Source organism: Blennius ocellaris (assembly GCF_963422515.1).
Source record: "Blennius ocellaris genome assembly, chromosome: 7".
NCBI lineage: Eukaryota > Metazoa > Chordata > Actinopteri > Blenniiformes > Blenniidae > Blennius > Blennius ocellaris.
The window spans coordinates 15,951,639-15,966,788 of record NC_137656.1 but is presented as its reverse complement, the minus strand read 5'-3'; the positions used below and the strand labels follow the sequence as shown (position 1 = coordinate 15,966,788).

The following is a 15,150-nucleotide window of genomic DNA, read 5'->3' as shown; positions in this document are numbered from 1 at the left end:
AAAGTCATCTTATACGTTGATGATATTTGGGTTGGTCGCATTAGCACCCCCGTGTGAATGAACTCAATGGTTGCGCCCAAACTGGAATTGACGATTTCTCTTTCTTAAGGCGGTGGGTTTATAAATCCTCAAATCACTTCTATGTCCGATGTTGACTTTATAGATATTTTAGGCGTAACTCATAAATAGTGTGCGGTTTTAAAGGCGATCAGTGAGCCGCGTTAGTTTGGTATTTTTGTTGTTGTTAGTGAGTGTTCTCTGTCGGATCCCCCCCCCCTGTCACTACTGGCACCGCTGCGGGCACTTCCTCGTTCAAAGTTTTATTTTGGGGAAGGCTCGGGGGGCGAAAGTTGCTCCCCGGATCGGATTTTATTTTTATTTTTTTACATTTTAAGAGCATGGCCCGTCATTTCCCTGCATTTCCGTGCTTTACTGTCGCAGCGTTTCCCATGGCTGGACTTGTCGGAGGCTGGCTAAGTTTGCACTGAGAGGGCTCCAGGAAGAGGAAGATGTCCACGGCTAACGTGAGCGAAGACATCCGAGGGACGTTCCCCCTGCACTCATCGGTGTGGGAGAACGACTACAGGAGGCTGGAAGAAGAAATAACCTCGGCACAGGTCAGTGATGGTGGTGGGAGAGGAGAGGAGAGGGGGGTAACAACAATGTGCTTGCTAACCCTACAACACCCGGCTAGCTCGGTGTAGCCTGGCAAAGTAGGCCAGCGGTGTTGACAGATGCTCTGCTGGACAAACAACAGGTCCGAAACGCGAAATCACTTCGGATCTGCGCACGGGGATCTCTCTGTAAATACACGCTGCTAACACGATTCACCGGATCAAAAACAAAAACCAAACACCGTTGGTAATCTGGATAACAAAGGACTGCTGGTGTCGTCTGACAATCACCATGTCAAATGTGCGCAAGTTTATCCACAAGAGTGTCATTTCTGTCAGTTTGGCCGCTCTTCTACTTTCACGGGAACTCGTGATTCACTTTGTTTTGTTATGATGTGGCTTTGGTATGCATGTTTTCGGCTTTGAGTGTAAACACACCATCCTTCAAGGATAATACTGTGTTGAAAGTGAAAATGTTTCTGGGTCTGTTGGTTTAGCATGTGGACAGAATCAATCTGTGGTTGCATCTAAAAGTACCACATACAGAGCTGATTTTTTACCTCCAATCTGGTGAACTACAGATTGTTTTAGTGTCAGAATCGCCGGCTCAGTGGAGCTGTTGTCCCAGTACAGCATGTTTTCTCTAATCTTGTCTCGGGTGGCTTTCAGTGTAGTTAATCGTGTCTTTAAATGCATGTTTGACCCTCCAGGGTCTTCAATGTAAGATAAAGTGCTTTATAGGTCGATGAGATGTTTCCATTGGCTGCTGCCTGATGAATTAATGCCAAATGGTTTTAGTCTGTGGCGATAAATAAACATTTCAAATGTCATGGTAGTGTGTGTGATACCAATCTGGCAAAGTGCTTTACAGTGGCAACAAAGAATGTGAATTTATAATGTTAAAAAAAAAAAAACATCATGGTGTGACAGGGTGCTAAAGTCCACCTCAGGCATTGCAGCCTGCACAGGTCTCCCATCTATCACAAGGCAAACGCACTCAATCCCACTTACGGGCAATTTAAAACCTTGTGTGGTTTTCTTATTCGGTAAATCTCCCTGCATTGCATGTATAGCAAGGGTTGACGTCTTCTGAGTGACTCATGTGTAGCAGTAAGGAGTTAAATGCAATTAACCCCCCCCCCCCCCCCCCCAGATTGCAGGTCCTTATGGAGTTTGTTGTATGTACATTTAAGCTGCTGTGTCATTACTGTGATCCAACGGCTTTTACTGATACTGCCAAACAATGCTGATAAGTAATGCTGTCACCTCAACAGCATGACTCAAAGGAGAAACAGACATGATGTTGATGTACTGACTGATTCTGGATTATTATTATTATTTCTATTATTGTTATTATGAGGAAGAGGAAGCCAGCCTTCAATTTATAGGTGTGGAATTTCAGCTCTGAGTTGTAGGATTACAACCTTCAATTACATGCCTCATTTCATTATATAGCAGGTTGTTGGGACGAGCCTGAAATATTTAGTCTACTTAGTCCAACCTGTAATGACACAAATCCCACCAATTGTTGCTGCCCACAAGTGGCAAGAGGGTGATAAATAACAAAGTGAAGTTATCGTATACGAGAACGGAACAACTGGACAACAGGCAAAATTATTTATTTTTTTACTAATGAAATTGTGCTGTAAAGAAACTAAGCAGTTAACTAACTAAAAACAACTCTCATCAAATAAGCCTAGAAGCTAATAAAAAAAAAAAGTAAAAAGAGCACTGTCCAACGGGCTCCATAAGGATTTTAACAACTGCGATTCCATCTCACGTGGTCAAAGTACAAGAATGATGCTGGAGGTAACGGCAGGTAAAATTTAAACCGGTGTACGCCTTCACTTTTATGTCATTTGTGTCTTCTCAGAATGACATTGAGGCTGTGGACCCCAGAGGACGGACCCCCCTCCACCTGGCCGTGTCGCTCGGACACTTGGAGTCGGTGCGAGTCCTCCTGAGGCACGGTGCTCAAGTGACGAAAGAAAACGCCAACAACTGGACAGGTTAGTGATTTCAACAAAAAATAAATAAATAAAAAGCTTCGGATCTCCAGTATCACAAGTTCTACTGTCGCTTCACTTTCATACATTTCTCTGGTCATTCCTATCGTCGCGGTTCCTAAATGGATACTTGCTTCTCTCGGGAAGCCGATGCGTTTTCCTTAAAAGGTTCCGTGGTTTGTTTTCTCCTTGTTCGTCTTGCATGCAGTGCTGCAGGAAGCAGTCAGCACCGGCGATCCGGAGATGGTTCAGTTAGTGCTGCAAAGAAGAGACTACCTCAAAGCCTCAACCGCTCTGGGAGGAGTGCCTGAGCTGCTAGCAAAGATTCGAGAGGTTTTACTTGATCTATTCTGCAGTTACATCTCGAAATGCTCGGCAGCAAAATAAATGACCCTGTGTTTCTTATCCCCCCCCCCCAGTCTCCAGATTTCTATATGGAAATGAAGTGGGAATTTACAAGTTGGAGTAAGTTGTGTTGGAACATCAAAACGCACAAAGGGATTACCAGAAAATGTTCTCCCAATAGCGATTAGTCTGTATCTGCTAAAAACCACGACGGTCGGACAGGAAAAACTGCATACCTGACCCTTTAGTTTTACTTTTAATTCGTTTCACAGTTCCTCTCGTGTCGCGGGTTTGCCCGAGTGACGTGTGTCGCATTTGGAAAAGTGGCGCCTGCCTGCGAGTGGATGCCACGCTGCTGGGCTTCGAAAACATGACCTGGATCAGAGGGAGGAGGAGCTACATCTTCAGGGGAGACGGTTGGTGTTTTAACGTCTCTCCCCGAGTCTCTTATTCAGGGGTGAATGCGCTTTTAATCTGTAATTGTTTGTGGCAGACACGTGTGCCGAGCTGATGGAGGTGAACCATGATGACAAAGTGGTGGACACCGAGCGCTTCAACATCTCGCAGGAAATCGAAGACGTCACTCTGGAGTCGATGCAGCCGGCCGAACAGGAAGTCGCCAAAAGGTTGACGGGTCCGATTGTGAACACCTACTTGGACACAAAGGATATTGCTTTTGAGAGGCAAGACACACTTCCTTTTCTTTTACCATTCTTTTTTTTTTTTATTTACCCAATACAAATAAATGTGACTTCGTCCGTTCGCCGGGAAAAAAAAAGGTGTCCTTAATCCTCGTTTCATCATTTCACTATTGTTTAAACTGCAGTATTCAAACGGACTCATCCACACTCTATTTGAGTTGGTGGGCGAGTTATACATTAAATACCTAATGAAGCTGGTGCTCGTTGGTCCCTTCTGAGTTCACCACATTGGATCACGCCATCTACATCTTTTACTTTTAAGTGAGCACCGTCTTTTTTCTTTTTCTTTTCTTTTTTTCCTCTCAGGAGCAAATCTTGGATTTGGGGCTGGAGATCGGACAAAACCGAAGTAGTCAACGGATTTGAAGCGAAGGTCTGCAGGAGTTAAATGCATCATTTGTTCAAATCAAGACGCGTAATGGCGTGACGACGTTTTAGTTAATCGTGGATATTTTTCCACAGGTTTTTAGTGTGAACAATGTAAACGTTGTAATCCGGACGAGGACCGAACATCTCACAGACGAGGAAAAAGCCCGGATTAAAAGTAGGTGGACTGTACTTTTCCATATTTACTCCTGCTCTTTTAAAAGGAAACGAGTGAATTGGGAGCATTTTAAAGAATGTCTTATTTTACATAGGTGAGAGGAACATCTTGGAGTCTCTGCTGGGGACCGTGGAGCAGCACATCAGCGCTCAAGGGGTAAAACATTCACTCAGTAATCCAACGCAAGTGACGCATTCATCTCGTGCACAGCAGGTGATGTCATGTCACTGCTCTGCTCGGTAGGACCTCACTCTTGAGTACGCGACTGCCACGAATCCCACTGCGATCACGCCAGGGGAATATTTTGACCCCGGCTTCGACCTGGAGGATAGAGACATCGGGCGTCCGATTGAGCTGAGCATCCGCACGCAGAAGTGAGACTGACGCTCGTGTCTTGACTGGAGCGACAGTGTGAACGTGTTCCCTTTACATTTTGATGTGCTGCGTATTGAGCGTATGACGCTTGTCGTGTCAGTTGTCGTCAAGGGACTATTTTCTCCCAGTTTGAATTTGAGAGTATATTTGGTGGGGGGAAAAAAAAAAAAAGAAAGCCTCTCTCTTCTCACAGGTTTAAAGGTACGTTGTGGATGAGTGAAGAACACCCCCTTTCCCTGGTGGAGCAGGTCACCCCCATCATTGACCTCATGGCTCGGACCAGCTCCCACTTTGCTCGGCTCCGGGATTTTGTAACTCTAAAGTTTCCTCCTGGATTTCCTGTTAAAATAGGTTTGCACTCCGTTTTGAGTCCCGTTTTTTTTTTTTTTTTTTATCCCCCCCCCCCACATTATTTTCTTTTATATTTATTACATGTTTGGCTTTTTTGCTTTGCAGAGATTCCTCTATTTCACGTGCTCAATGCCAGGATCACATTTGGAAACGTAAACAAATGCAGTACTGAGGAGGCGGTGAATTCATCAGCAGCCGCCACGCCGACGTCGTCGGGAGAGGACGACGAAGCAGCCGGTAGGAAGGCCACTTCGTTATTTGCCGTATTGAAATGCAAACCGCAGCGTCTCTTCAAATTGTTTTTTTTTTTTCTTTTTCCTTTCAGCGTCGCCTCCGTTTCAGGTGTGTCCCTCAGTGTTCGAGGTGCCTCTGAGTTACCACCGCCGCGGGGGCAGTCGCCACATGACGGTGCCCAGCAACGACGAGGAGCTTCTCCAGTTCGCCATCCATCAGAGTCTCCTGGAGTCTCGCAGAGAGCCGAGCCAGGTCCGAGCAGTCGTCGCTCCAATCCCGAACAGACGGACCTGCCCGGCGGTTCACCCTCTGCACCGGTTGGACAATCCTCCTCACGCTTCACGGCCTATGTTTGTGTGTGTTCCAGGAGGGGGGCTGGGAAGAGACTGATGGGGAACTCACCGACTTCATGCCAAGCAGTCAGAGTGACAGGTAACGGCGAGTCCATCTCGTTCGTAGAGCAGCTGCGCTCGTCTGTTCAACTGGGGTTTAATTGACACTTTTATACCTGTATGTGACAGGATGGCGCTCACACTCATTTCCCCCCCCCCCCCCCCCCCCCCCCCCCCCCCCCGCCACTGTCCTTCTAGGAGCATCCCAGAGGGGGTGCTGGTGGAATACGGAGACCCGTCGAGCCCTGCCAGCTCCCCCTCGGCCTCCAGCGCCGACTCGGATCTCCGCCTGGCCATGGAGCTCTCCACTCGAGCTCAGGAGGATGAGGAGAGGATGAGGAAGCAGGAGGAGGAGGAGCTCGAGAGAATACTGCAGCTATCGCTCACCGAGAAATAGAAATAATAATAATGATCATTAAAATCAAAGGAATAAGAGGGAATAATGCAACTTCTCCAGACCCAGATGCAACTACCACACCTCAGTTTTCTTTCCTAACCACTCTAGTCATCTATGCAACCGCAGATTTCTTTCTGTAACAGATTATATTCACACGGGCAATATCAAACTCCTGGTGTTCAATATCTTCCCAGAGGTATTTTTGGTAACGGCATACTCTTTTTTTATATATTTCTATCTTGGCGTCGCATGTCTCCCATTTTTCAGTCTTCGTTCATGGACTACCCTTTTTGTAGGGTTGTACTTTAAATTTTTTTGCGAGTTACTGTTCCAATTCAGGATTACTGCGGCACTCCCTTTGTACTGAACACATTGTTGTCTAGAGTGGAGGGGGTTTAGGTAAGTCAGTCTGAGTACTCACGGAGAACTTCAGAGAGTTTCCACTTAAATATGACCCTCTGGCCCCAGTCGGTGTCGCCTCTGGAAGCTAAAATAAATAGAAAATAGGACATTTTGAAAGTGTTGCTGACCCGAGAGGAAGGATTTGAGTGTTCGCTGTGAAGCCTCCCTAACAGAGACACTTTTTGTTAAAATTCATATTGAATAGCAGAAATCTCAGGGTTCCAAACATGTTTTCCCCCATCATGTAATTCCTCTCAAACTGTTAAATGATTCCCTTGTAATTGTTCGTTGGTGCAAAATGGTACAGTTCGTGCATATCAGTCTGTTGTAATGATTTTATCATGATCCTTTGATCAGATATTTGACAGCATTTTCTTACAGTCGGTGAATGTACACTCTCCAGATGGGTTAAAAAAACAAAACAAAAAACAAGCGCGTGGAGAATTGGCTGCACGGTGACAACGTCTCCGCTGCCGTGGGGACGAGGGTTTGAATTTCCCGGCCCGATTTTGCTCTGATCTTCGTTGTACCAGAGGACTTATTTTTTTATACACGGTCACTAGATCAACCTCACCTCAGTTCAAACGTGCAGAAGCAGAGACTCTCCTGATTGCGCATTTACAGTCAAGCAGCTCGACGCAGCGACACACGCGGTGTCGCAGAGATTACCCCCCACAAGGACGGTTTTGCCTTTAGTCGCCACGAACAACTCAAGACCTCTGAGCGGGAGAAACGACAAGCACAGAGTCCAGATCAAGCATGGCCGCCATATTTAGGATGAGTCGCTCCAGCATGTGCCAATGATAGCTTTGCTCTGATGACACTTGGTGCGATCGAAACGATATGATGGTGAAAATATTTCTGTTGTGCCACCTGGACTAAACCTTTGGAACAAATTGTGTTTAAAAAAAAAAAAAAAGATTAATTTGAAACAAGGTGAAATTCCTGTTTTTATTCGTGTGATGCTGAACGATATTCAATAACCACTACGGATGAGTTCACTAACAACCAACCACTTGTCAAAGGTCTGTGTATTTTTGTTTGCATCAGGAGCTTCTGCTGAACGACGACTAGTTTTAATAATGACCGAGTTGCCAAACTGCTGAACAGCTAACTTCAAAAAGCCTACCGTTGGTAAATTTAATGCAAAGCTTTGTAATGCATCATTGAAGCTGATTTTTTTTTTTTTTTAATTGTTTAAAAAAAAAAAGTGAAGAGACTCTTTTTGTCAAAACGTTCTAAAAATAAAAGCACTTTATTTCCATGAGGACTAAATCTGGAGTGTGTGTGCATTATTTATGTGAAAACGGTCCTCATCAAAGATCCTTGTTCTCCACGTTGCCAGAACTATTAGTCACACTAGTTGTACTGACTCTCACACCGTGAGCATGCAAGTTAAATATTCAGCTGACCAAATGTTCCAAGAGCATGAATTTCTTCAAAGACCCTTGATGTCGTAACATGATCCTATAGTTCAGTTTAGAGAGAGACCACTTATTCAAAAGCAATGTTTCTGGATGGGGAAGGAGTTACCTGAGAAAACCCCCATGCATGCACATAGAGCACATACAAACTCCACACCCAAAAGGCCTTTTGTATGAATTGTTGCAAATAAATTCAATAACTTGGGGATTAGTAAAAAAAAAAACGTTTCTAAATTCACTGGTGAGTATTCACATTCACATAGTTCAGAGTAGGGCACCCAAATCATTTAAATAAAGAAGAATGATTAACTATGGGGACAACAAGGAGCAGGTTATTTTCCAGTTCCAGTTCAGTCCCCGTTTGCTTTGTCCATTAGCTTTGCTGTATGAAATAAGAAATATGTATGAAAGCAGTCATCACTCCTATTTTTCTTGTGTAGAATCAAGCAATGCAAAGGTTCATGCTACAGATGATAACATCGTTATGATACTTGCAGGTTCTCTGCTGCTGTGATGAGAGATTTTCAAATTGTCGGATGTGGTATGTTTTCTGATAAAATCTCATTATATTATATTATATTATATTTCCATCTGTCCATCGTCATAGTTTGATCCATTTCAATGCAATAATCTACTTAATCTAATTATTTTGATGCTCAGGGTTACTTTAGTTTAACATGCACAGTTGCTCAAAATGACAATTTTCACTTGTGTAGATTAATCAAAAAATGACCAGTCTTTGACTTTGTAATCCCACTTTTATCAATTTAATGCTTGCAGAGTACAAATACTGTATTATCGAAGCATAAGTGTTTCATCCCCCCCCCCCCCTCCAAAAAAAAAAAAAAATCAAAGCATAATATTTCCTCCCAGATATGAACTCCCCTAAAAAAGAAATCACATGAGAAAATAAATAAGAAAAAAAGAAATACCATGTAGGCATACAATTAATTTCCCTCGTATAATCTAGTTTGGTGAATGTTTTATATAATTTCAATATTACTCCATTTACAAGTGTTTCAACACAAATACAGACATAAATAACTATACAGTCAGGTCCGACAGTTGCGTATCAGACACACCCAAATGTATTTTAGAATGTCTAGTTTCTTCTACCCTTGTTTTCATGACGGCTCCTCCTCTGGTTTGGGCAGAGTCTCATCATTCCGTTTTGTTCCTGCATGATCCAAACCCTCCTCGAGATGAAATGTTTGGCTTTCTGCTTGTGAGTGTTGCCGTTAAAAGATGAAGAGATGGGGCTGAGGTCAGGTGACCGTTCAGGACGGTTCACGCCGGTCAGCTCCCCTTGATCTTTTAATAGTTCTTCAAAGCTTCACCCCCAGTTGTTACTATTCCCACCAGCATGTTTGACTGTGGGTTGGACCTTCTCTCTGGCTCGTACCTCTCCATTCATACGCCCTGCTGTTACTGCCATAAATCTTACATTGGGATTTATCAATACGTCCCCCCCCCCATCTTTCACTGCAACTTGGTGATCTGTCCTATCTCCAGTGTTTCAACTTGTCATTCCTAAATGTTTACTTCTGCAAAAATGATGAGAATATTGCATGACAGTAAAACAAAACAGGATCAAGCTGGTTTCTTAACTGTTTTGAGTTTCGGCACCGCTTCAGCTTTGCCTCGTCACATGTGAGACAGAAGTCTTCAACCAAGTTAAACTAAGAGCTAATTCAACTACAGGGAAATTGAAATAGTCCCTCCGGGAATAATCAGCTCCCAGTCGCATTGTCTGCACCGACCGCTGTCTTTCAGACTTGTCGTGTCACAGTGTAGACTAAATAAATTACTGATGTGACTTTGTAAAGCAGCTAAAAGTTTTATGTTGACAGAACTCAAGTTAGAGATCCTGATTATGGTTTAAACTCACTAATTGTCCCTTGAGACAATAAATAAAGAACTTTTTTTTTTTTAAATAGTGAAACCATGTGTCAATCTCTGAATTTCTTACACAACTGCTGAAGTTTAAACATCCAAATGATAATAAGCTTGATGTATGGATCTTCTGACGTTCACCTCTGCTCTGGTAAAGCAGGATTGTCAATATCACAAACAGCAGAATACCATTAGGCTCAATTTTGATTGATGTCTGACTTTATAATGACTTTCACGTCCAAAGATTTAGTTGTTAAAGGCTATTGGAGATCCAGATGCATAAACGGCATTATTGGAAGCATCCAGACGCTTTAACTTTGTCAGAATAAGTCTGGTGCACAGCTCCTTAGACGTACTATTCTCAAACATGTATTTCAGTCAAATAAAATCTAGGATACAACCGACTCAATTTCTGCAGAGAATTTCGAAGTGCATTCACCTTTCTTTCTTTCTTTTTGCACAGTGAAAACTCAAAGCACAGTACTCGCACTAAATATAAAAACAGAAAATCACGTCCAGTGGATTAGGGGGGGAAATACACAGATATCCTGAGATGAAGGAGCACAGTCATCCTGTGAGTCTTCAGTGAGGTGTGTTTGCAGTCCGTGCAGGTGTGTCTGTGACGTGGGGGGGGGGCGGGTCTGTCCCTCCCTCTCTGTCACGAGCTCCAGTTTCATCGACCTGCCAGAGGCTTGTAAACACACACGGCCATGATGATCATGAGCAGCAGCAGAACTCCGAGGACGCTCCCCAGCACGACTGTGGGAGAGGGGAAACGAGGGAAGAGCAGGCAGGATTAAACCTGTGACGGCGGTGGATGCAGACAAAGAAGCAGCATGAAAACACGGTCCTGTCCGGCCACCTCCTGCCTTCACTTCCTGCAGTGACAGCCTCCCCCCCCCCCATCGCAGCGCGAGCTCTCACCTAGATCCTGCTTCTCCAGGACCACGTAGGACCTCTCGGTGAGGCCGGACTCCTCCTGCTGAGCCCCGGCCAACACACCGACACACTGCAGCACCGCGGCGGGGACCAGGCGCTGCATCGCGGCTGCGGAGGGGCTGGAGGAGGTGATGGTGATGATGGTGATGATGATGATGATGATGGTGATGATGTTTGGAGCTAAGGTGTTTCTTCTTCCGCTGAGAGATCTGGGTCCTAAAGCCGCTGTGTTACTGTGCAGCTTGGTGCCTTTTAACACTCATACCTGAAAAAACATTGAAAAAACAACCTTTGCTTGTACAAATCAATTAGTGATAATAGTAAATAAAATAAAGACATTTGTAAGTATTGTATATGCATGTATATATACACTGAGCAAAAATATAAACACAACACTTTTATTTTTCATGGGCTGAACACAAAGATCTAAGATTTTCTATGTATGCTAAAAGGCCTATTTCTCTCAAATATTGTTCACAAATCTGTCTAAATCTGTGTTAGTGAGCACTTCTCCTTTTGCCGAAATAATCCATCCCACGTCCCAGGTGTGGCATGTCAAGATGCTGATTGGACAACATGAATACTGCACAGGTGAGTCTGTGAGGATGGATCATCTCGGCAAAGGAGAAGCGCTCACTCACACAGATTTGGACCGATTTGTGAAAAGTATTTCTGAGAAATAGGTCTTTAGTACATATATAGAACATGTTTTACATTTTTGAGTTCAGCTCATGAAAATTGGGAGCAAAAGCAAAAGTGTTGCATTTATATTTTTGTTCAGTATATGTATTTTTAATTCATTTTTTTAAGTTAGTTTTTCCTGTCCCGCAGGACACTGAAACCTTTGTGTGTTTTCTGTTGGAATAGGTGTTAAAAAAAAAAGGACAAATGACAATTCTTCTTTTACCGGTTACCATCAAACAAGTGTGAGGCCTTCATCACATTTACAATTTGTGAAATGTCAAAGAGCAATGAAGAATAGATGGAAAGGTCAAGCTCCTTGAGGTTATATCCTCATGTAATTACTCTGCATGACTGATGTACGTGGCCTTTCATCTTCATCTTCTAAAGAAGAGTCCACACTGTTATAAACTCTTATGACTCTTGGTTACATGGCAGAGAAGCTTAATGAGCGTCAGGAAATGCCACCCACGGAAGCCTGGAATGAAAACCGGAGGCTTCCTGAATTGATTCATCACAAAAAGAAAGTGTTTCATTTCAACGTGAAGTCAGGGATCCTGTTTTAATTTGGATGCGTGGAAGTATTTAAGCTGAATTGACTGTTGATGTTGTTAATGAGGTCAATAAGAAAATACACTTGTAAATGAAGGTGGGGAAATACTGAAAAATACACTCTGTTTATTTGAAAAGTAACTGACTTTAATCTTATTTGTCTGTTTCCACCCATATTTCAATGAATATGAATGCTATCATAACATCTTTACTTGTCCAATAAATCAATACATATTGTCCCTTAAGATTTTTCACTTGCCATGTCTTTATGATTTTTGTTTAGTTCATGTTTGTCCTAAAAACTCAAGTGAAAAGATATCATGGGAAGAGATGAAGTCAGTGTTTTTTGTGTTACCAAGATCCTCTGAATGAAGTATTGTATGTCGGTTAACTAAATTCACACTGCTTTAAACACAGATTGAACTCCCAATTTTTAAAAAAAACGTGTCCAAAGTTCAGTTTTGATCAGCCACTGGCCCCATTTGGACCAAATTCTCTGAAAAAAAATGCCAATTTTGGTCAATATTAAGATCAGGATTATTTACTGTGGTTGCTCAGCAACTTTATTACAAAACATTGTGCAAATACTTCAACTTTATAGAAGAAATAGCAAGTAGTGTAGTGCAATTAGACATTTTTAGGTTGATGATAATAAGCTATCTTTAAATGTTAGCAGGACAGAAATGATGTGTCGTCATCGTGGGGGTGATTTACAAGTGCAGGTTCAGGTAGATGGCGCAATTGTTAACATTTCTTGGTCTCTGAATATATGGAAACCATATAAAAAAATATGCAATCTAAATGATAAAGAAACTAAAAAAATACACTGAGATCTAACATGTTACTAGCAATAATCTATTGCTTGTAGGTATTGTGGACAAAAGTTGTGCCAATCAGTTAAGTTTTATTTCACCTTCTGCATTTTTGTTCTGAATGTTGAAATGTTTCATATTAAAGGTTAATATAGCATCATATTGTATTATGCACAACATGCATGTTTCAATAACTGATGCAGAAGGAAGGGCTTGAATAAGAGAATACTTTCTTTCATGAAGTTTCAAATATGTCTCAAATTTTCAACGCAAATTTCGCATCCTTATACTCAAAACAAGTAGAGTTAATTGATTAGTTTATTTTCTTTTGTTCCCCAAGATGTGTTTATTTAGATAAGGTGGATCTCACTTGTCCTCGCAGATTTTGCCAGAGGTCTGTATAAAACCTGGATCCAAAAACATGTATGCATGAACCCTCACCCACAGTTAGCTGGGTTTGGCTCCAGCACCCCGTGATTCCAGCTTTCCTGAACAGGAATAAGTAGTATAGAAGGACAGCTAAATATGTTTCCATTTTGCATTCATCTCTAGGCGCCACTTTTGAGATGATAGTCTGAAAAAACACATATCAAATATAATTTTTTTTAATAGCACGGGACACTCCGAGATAAATCAGCACAATAACCAGAAACGGCATAAGCCAGTTTGTAATTTCCAAATTACAAATGCTATATTTTATCATTTTTTATAGTATCAGGCGTTTTAACAGTATCCATGTCATTTTTCTTCTGAATCTGCTATTCTTCAACATGGTGCTACAGTGTTGTAGTGGTTATCGATGTCACTTTACAATGAAAATAGACGTGGGTTGAATGTCAGGTTGTGGGTTAAGTGTCTAGGTTCACCCGGTGCCGAGTTTCCTTCCACAGTTCAAAGAAATGTTTCTGCACCAGCTTGTTGCCACTTTATTCTCGATAAAGTGGTCATAGGAGAAGGATGGATGCTGCTTGTCAAGCTGTTCATCTCAGGTGGTGGAGGTTCTGCCCTTTTAGCAGCGTCTCTTTTATGTGTCTGTTGTGCTGGTCTGATTTCTACTTCAATGGCAGTCACTGACACAAAAGGGCTTTGATCTGCACGTCCATCAACCAACCGCCCATTGAGGGAATCGCATGTTCAGAAACACTCCCTGCTCTCATGTATGTGTTCATACCTGTCATCCTTAGAGTGATCGGCTCCGCCTTGAATAAAAACTAGCTAAGTAAAGATCTGAGGGGCTCTGTTAGTGGAGATCATGTAATCCCGCTGGGGATAATTTGAAGGTTTCAGCCGCTCTGTTCCCTTGTATGTTGATGGATTCTGGATGCTGCAAATTAACTTGTTAATTAGAATATCTAATAGCAGGGAGCAGCCACCACCGTCACAAAGAAGATCGCCGCACAGAGATTTGCAAGAAAACAATGCGCTGTGGAATACACTGAATTTAATGATTAGCAGTGGAATTTAATACTGTGCAGTTTTTATATTAATAATTGTGTTCAACCTCAGAGATTTAAAAAAATGCACAGAGACCTAGTATGTACTTTATACTGTATTTGTACTTCATGCACATCTTTCAACAGAAACCACAACAGGAAATAAATCACACAACAATCATCACCTTGCTCATCACATTACTCTGTTAAGGTAAATAAGATATAAACTTTTATAGATACATCAACACTTCAACTAAAACAAAGTTTACAGCATATCTGCAAAAAACAGTCTTTCATGAGAGAATTACATTTTGTCTGGAGAGGCACAATAATAATCTATTATAATATGTCACTAGGAAATTTACATTATAATTTTTTTACATATAGTGTAATACTTATTCAGATTAAGGCAAATCAGGCAGCCTGGTGTCAAATGAAGTCAGTCGGGTGAAGACCAAACTGGCATTTTGAATTTAGAATCTGTTGTCACACACATATGACTACACCTAGGTAAAGTGCTTGGGCATTGCCTGTTAAAAAGCAGAAATCCATCCAACTAATGAAGGACTTTAATTTATCCTCCTGGGACCTGGTGGGGGCAAAATATATCATTTTTTTCATTTTATTTATTTTTTAAATTTGCGATCCACCTAATATTCTAATATAATGTGTGAATGGAAAGCCCATTGTCTTCGTTAAAATACAACGGGATTAAGCAGAAAAGCACAAAGAGTACAGAGAGATGGCTAGTGGATAATATGTTCACCACAGAGAAGTCATTGGTCCCGTGAGGATATAATTATAGTCAGTTGATTATCATATTGTTTTGTTCTTTGCCTGTTTACCTCACTTCTATCCAATGGAATCATTAGTCGGAAAACGGTAAACACTTTTATCAGAAATATCAAGCGCTTGCAACACAAGCACTGTGCACTATGGGACCTGAAATACAGCACTGTTGAAATAACAGTATTATTTAGAGTCAGCGAGTTCAAATTTGGTTCCACTGAATCTGAAATCGCATACAATGTGCGGCTACATTGATAAGTTCAGGG

General features: G+C 42.1%; 1 protein-coding gene across 2 annotated transcripts; it reads left to right on the top strand.

Moving 5' to 3' along the window:
* Positions 1 to 89: 89 nt before the first annotated feature.
* ankrd13a (ankyrin repeat domain 13A) lies at positions 90 to 7,630 on the top strand. Of its 2 annotated transcripts, XM_080500182.1 has the most exons (16): positions 90 to 112; positions 442 to 617; positions 2,488 to 2,623; positions 2,829 to 2,953; positions 3,040 to 3,085; positions 3,238 to 3,381; positions 3,459 to 3,648; positions 3,973 to 4,039; positions 4,129 to 4,210; positions 4,305 to 4,366; positions 4,454 to 4,584; positions 4,779 to 4,936; positions 5,042 to 5,173; positions 5,262 to 5,422; positions 5,538 to 5,602; positions 5,761 to 7,630. In XM_080500182.1, exons 2-16 carry the CDS (start codon positions 510 to 512, stop codon positions 5,957 to 5,959), a joined length of 1,806 nt encoding a protein of 601 aa, XP_080356308.1. In that variant the 5' UTR covers positions 90 to 112; positions 442 to 509; the 3' UTR covers positions 5,960 to 7,630. The 2 variants fall into 2 exon arrangements, with proteins under 2 accessions (XP_080356308.1, XP_080356307.1); XM_080500181.1 differs by lacking the exon at positions 90 to 112 and having other exon boundaries at positions 152 to 617.
* The last annotated feature ends 7,520 nt before the right edge of the window (positions 7,631 to 15,150 follow it).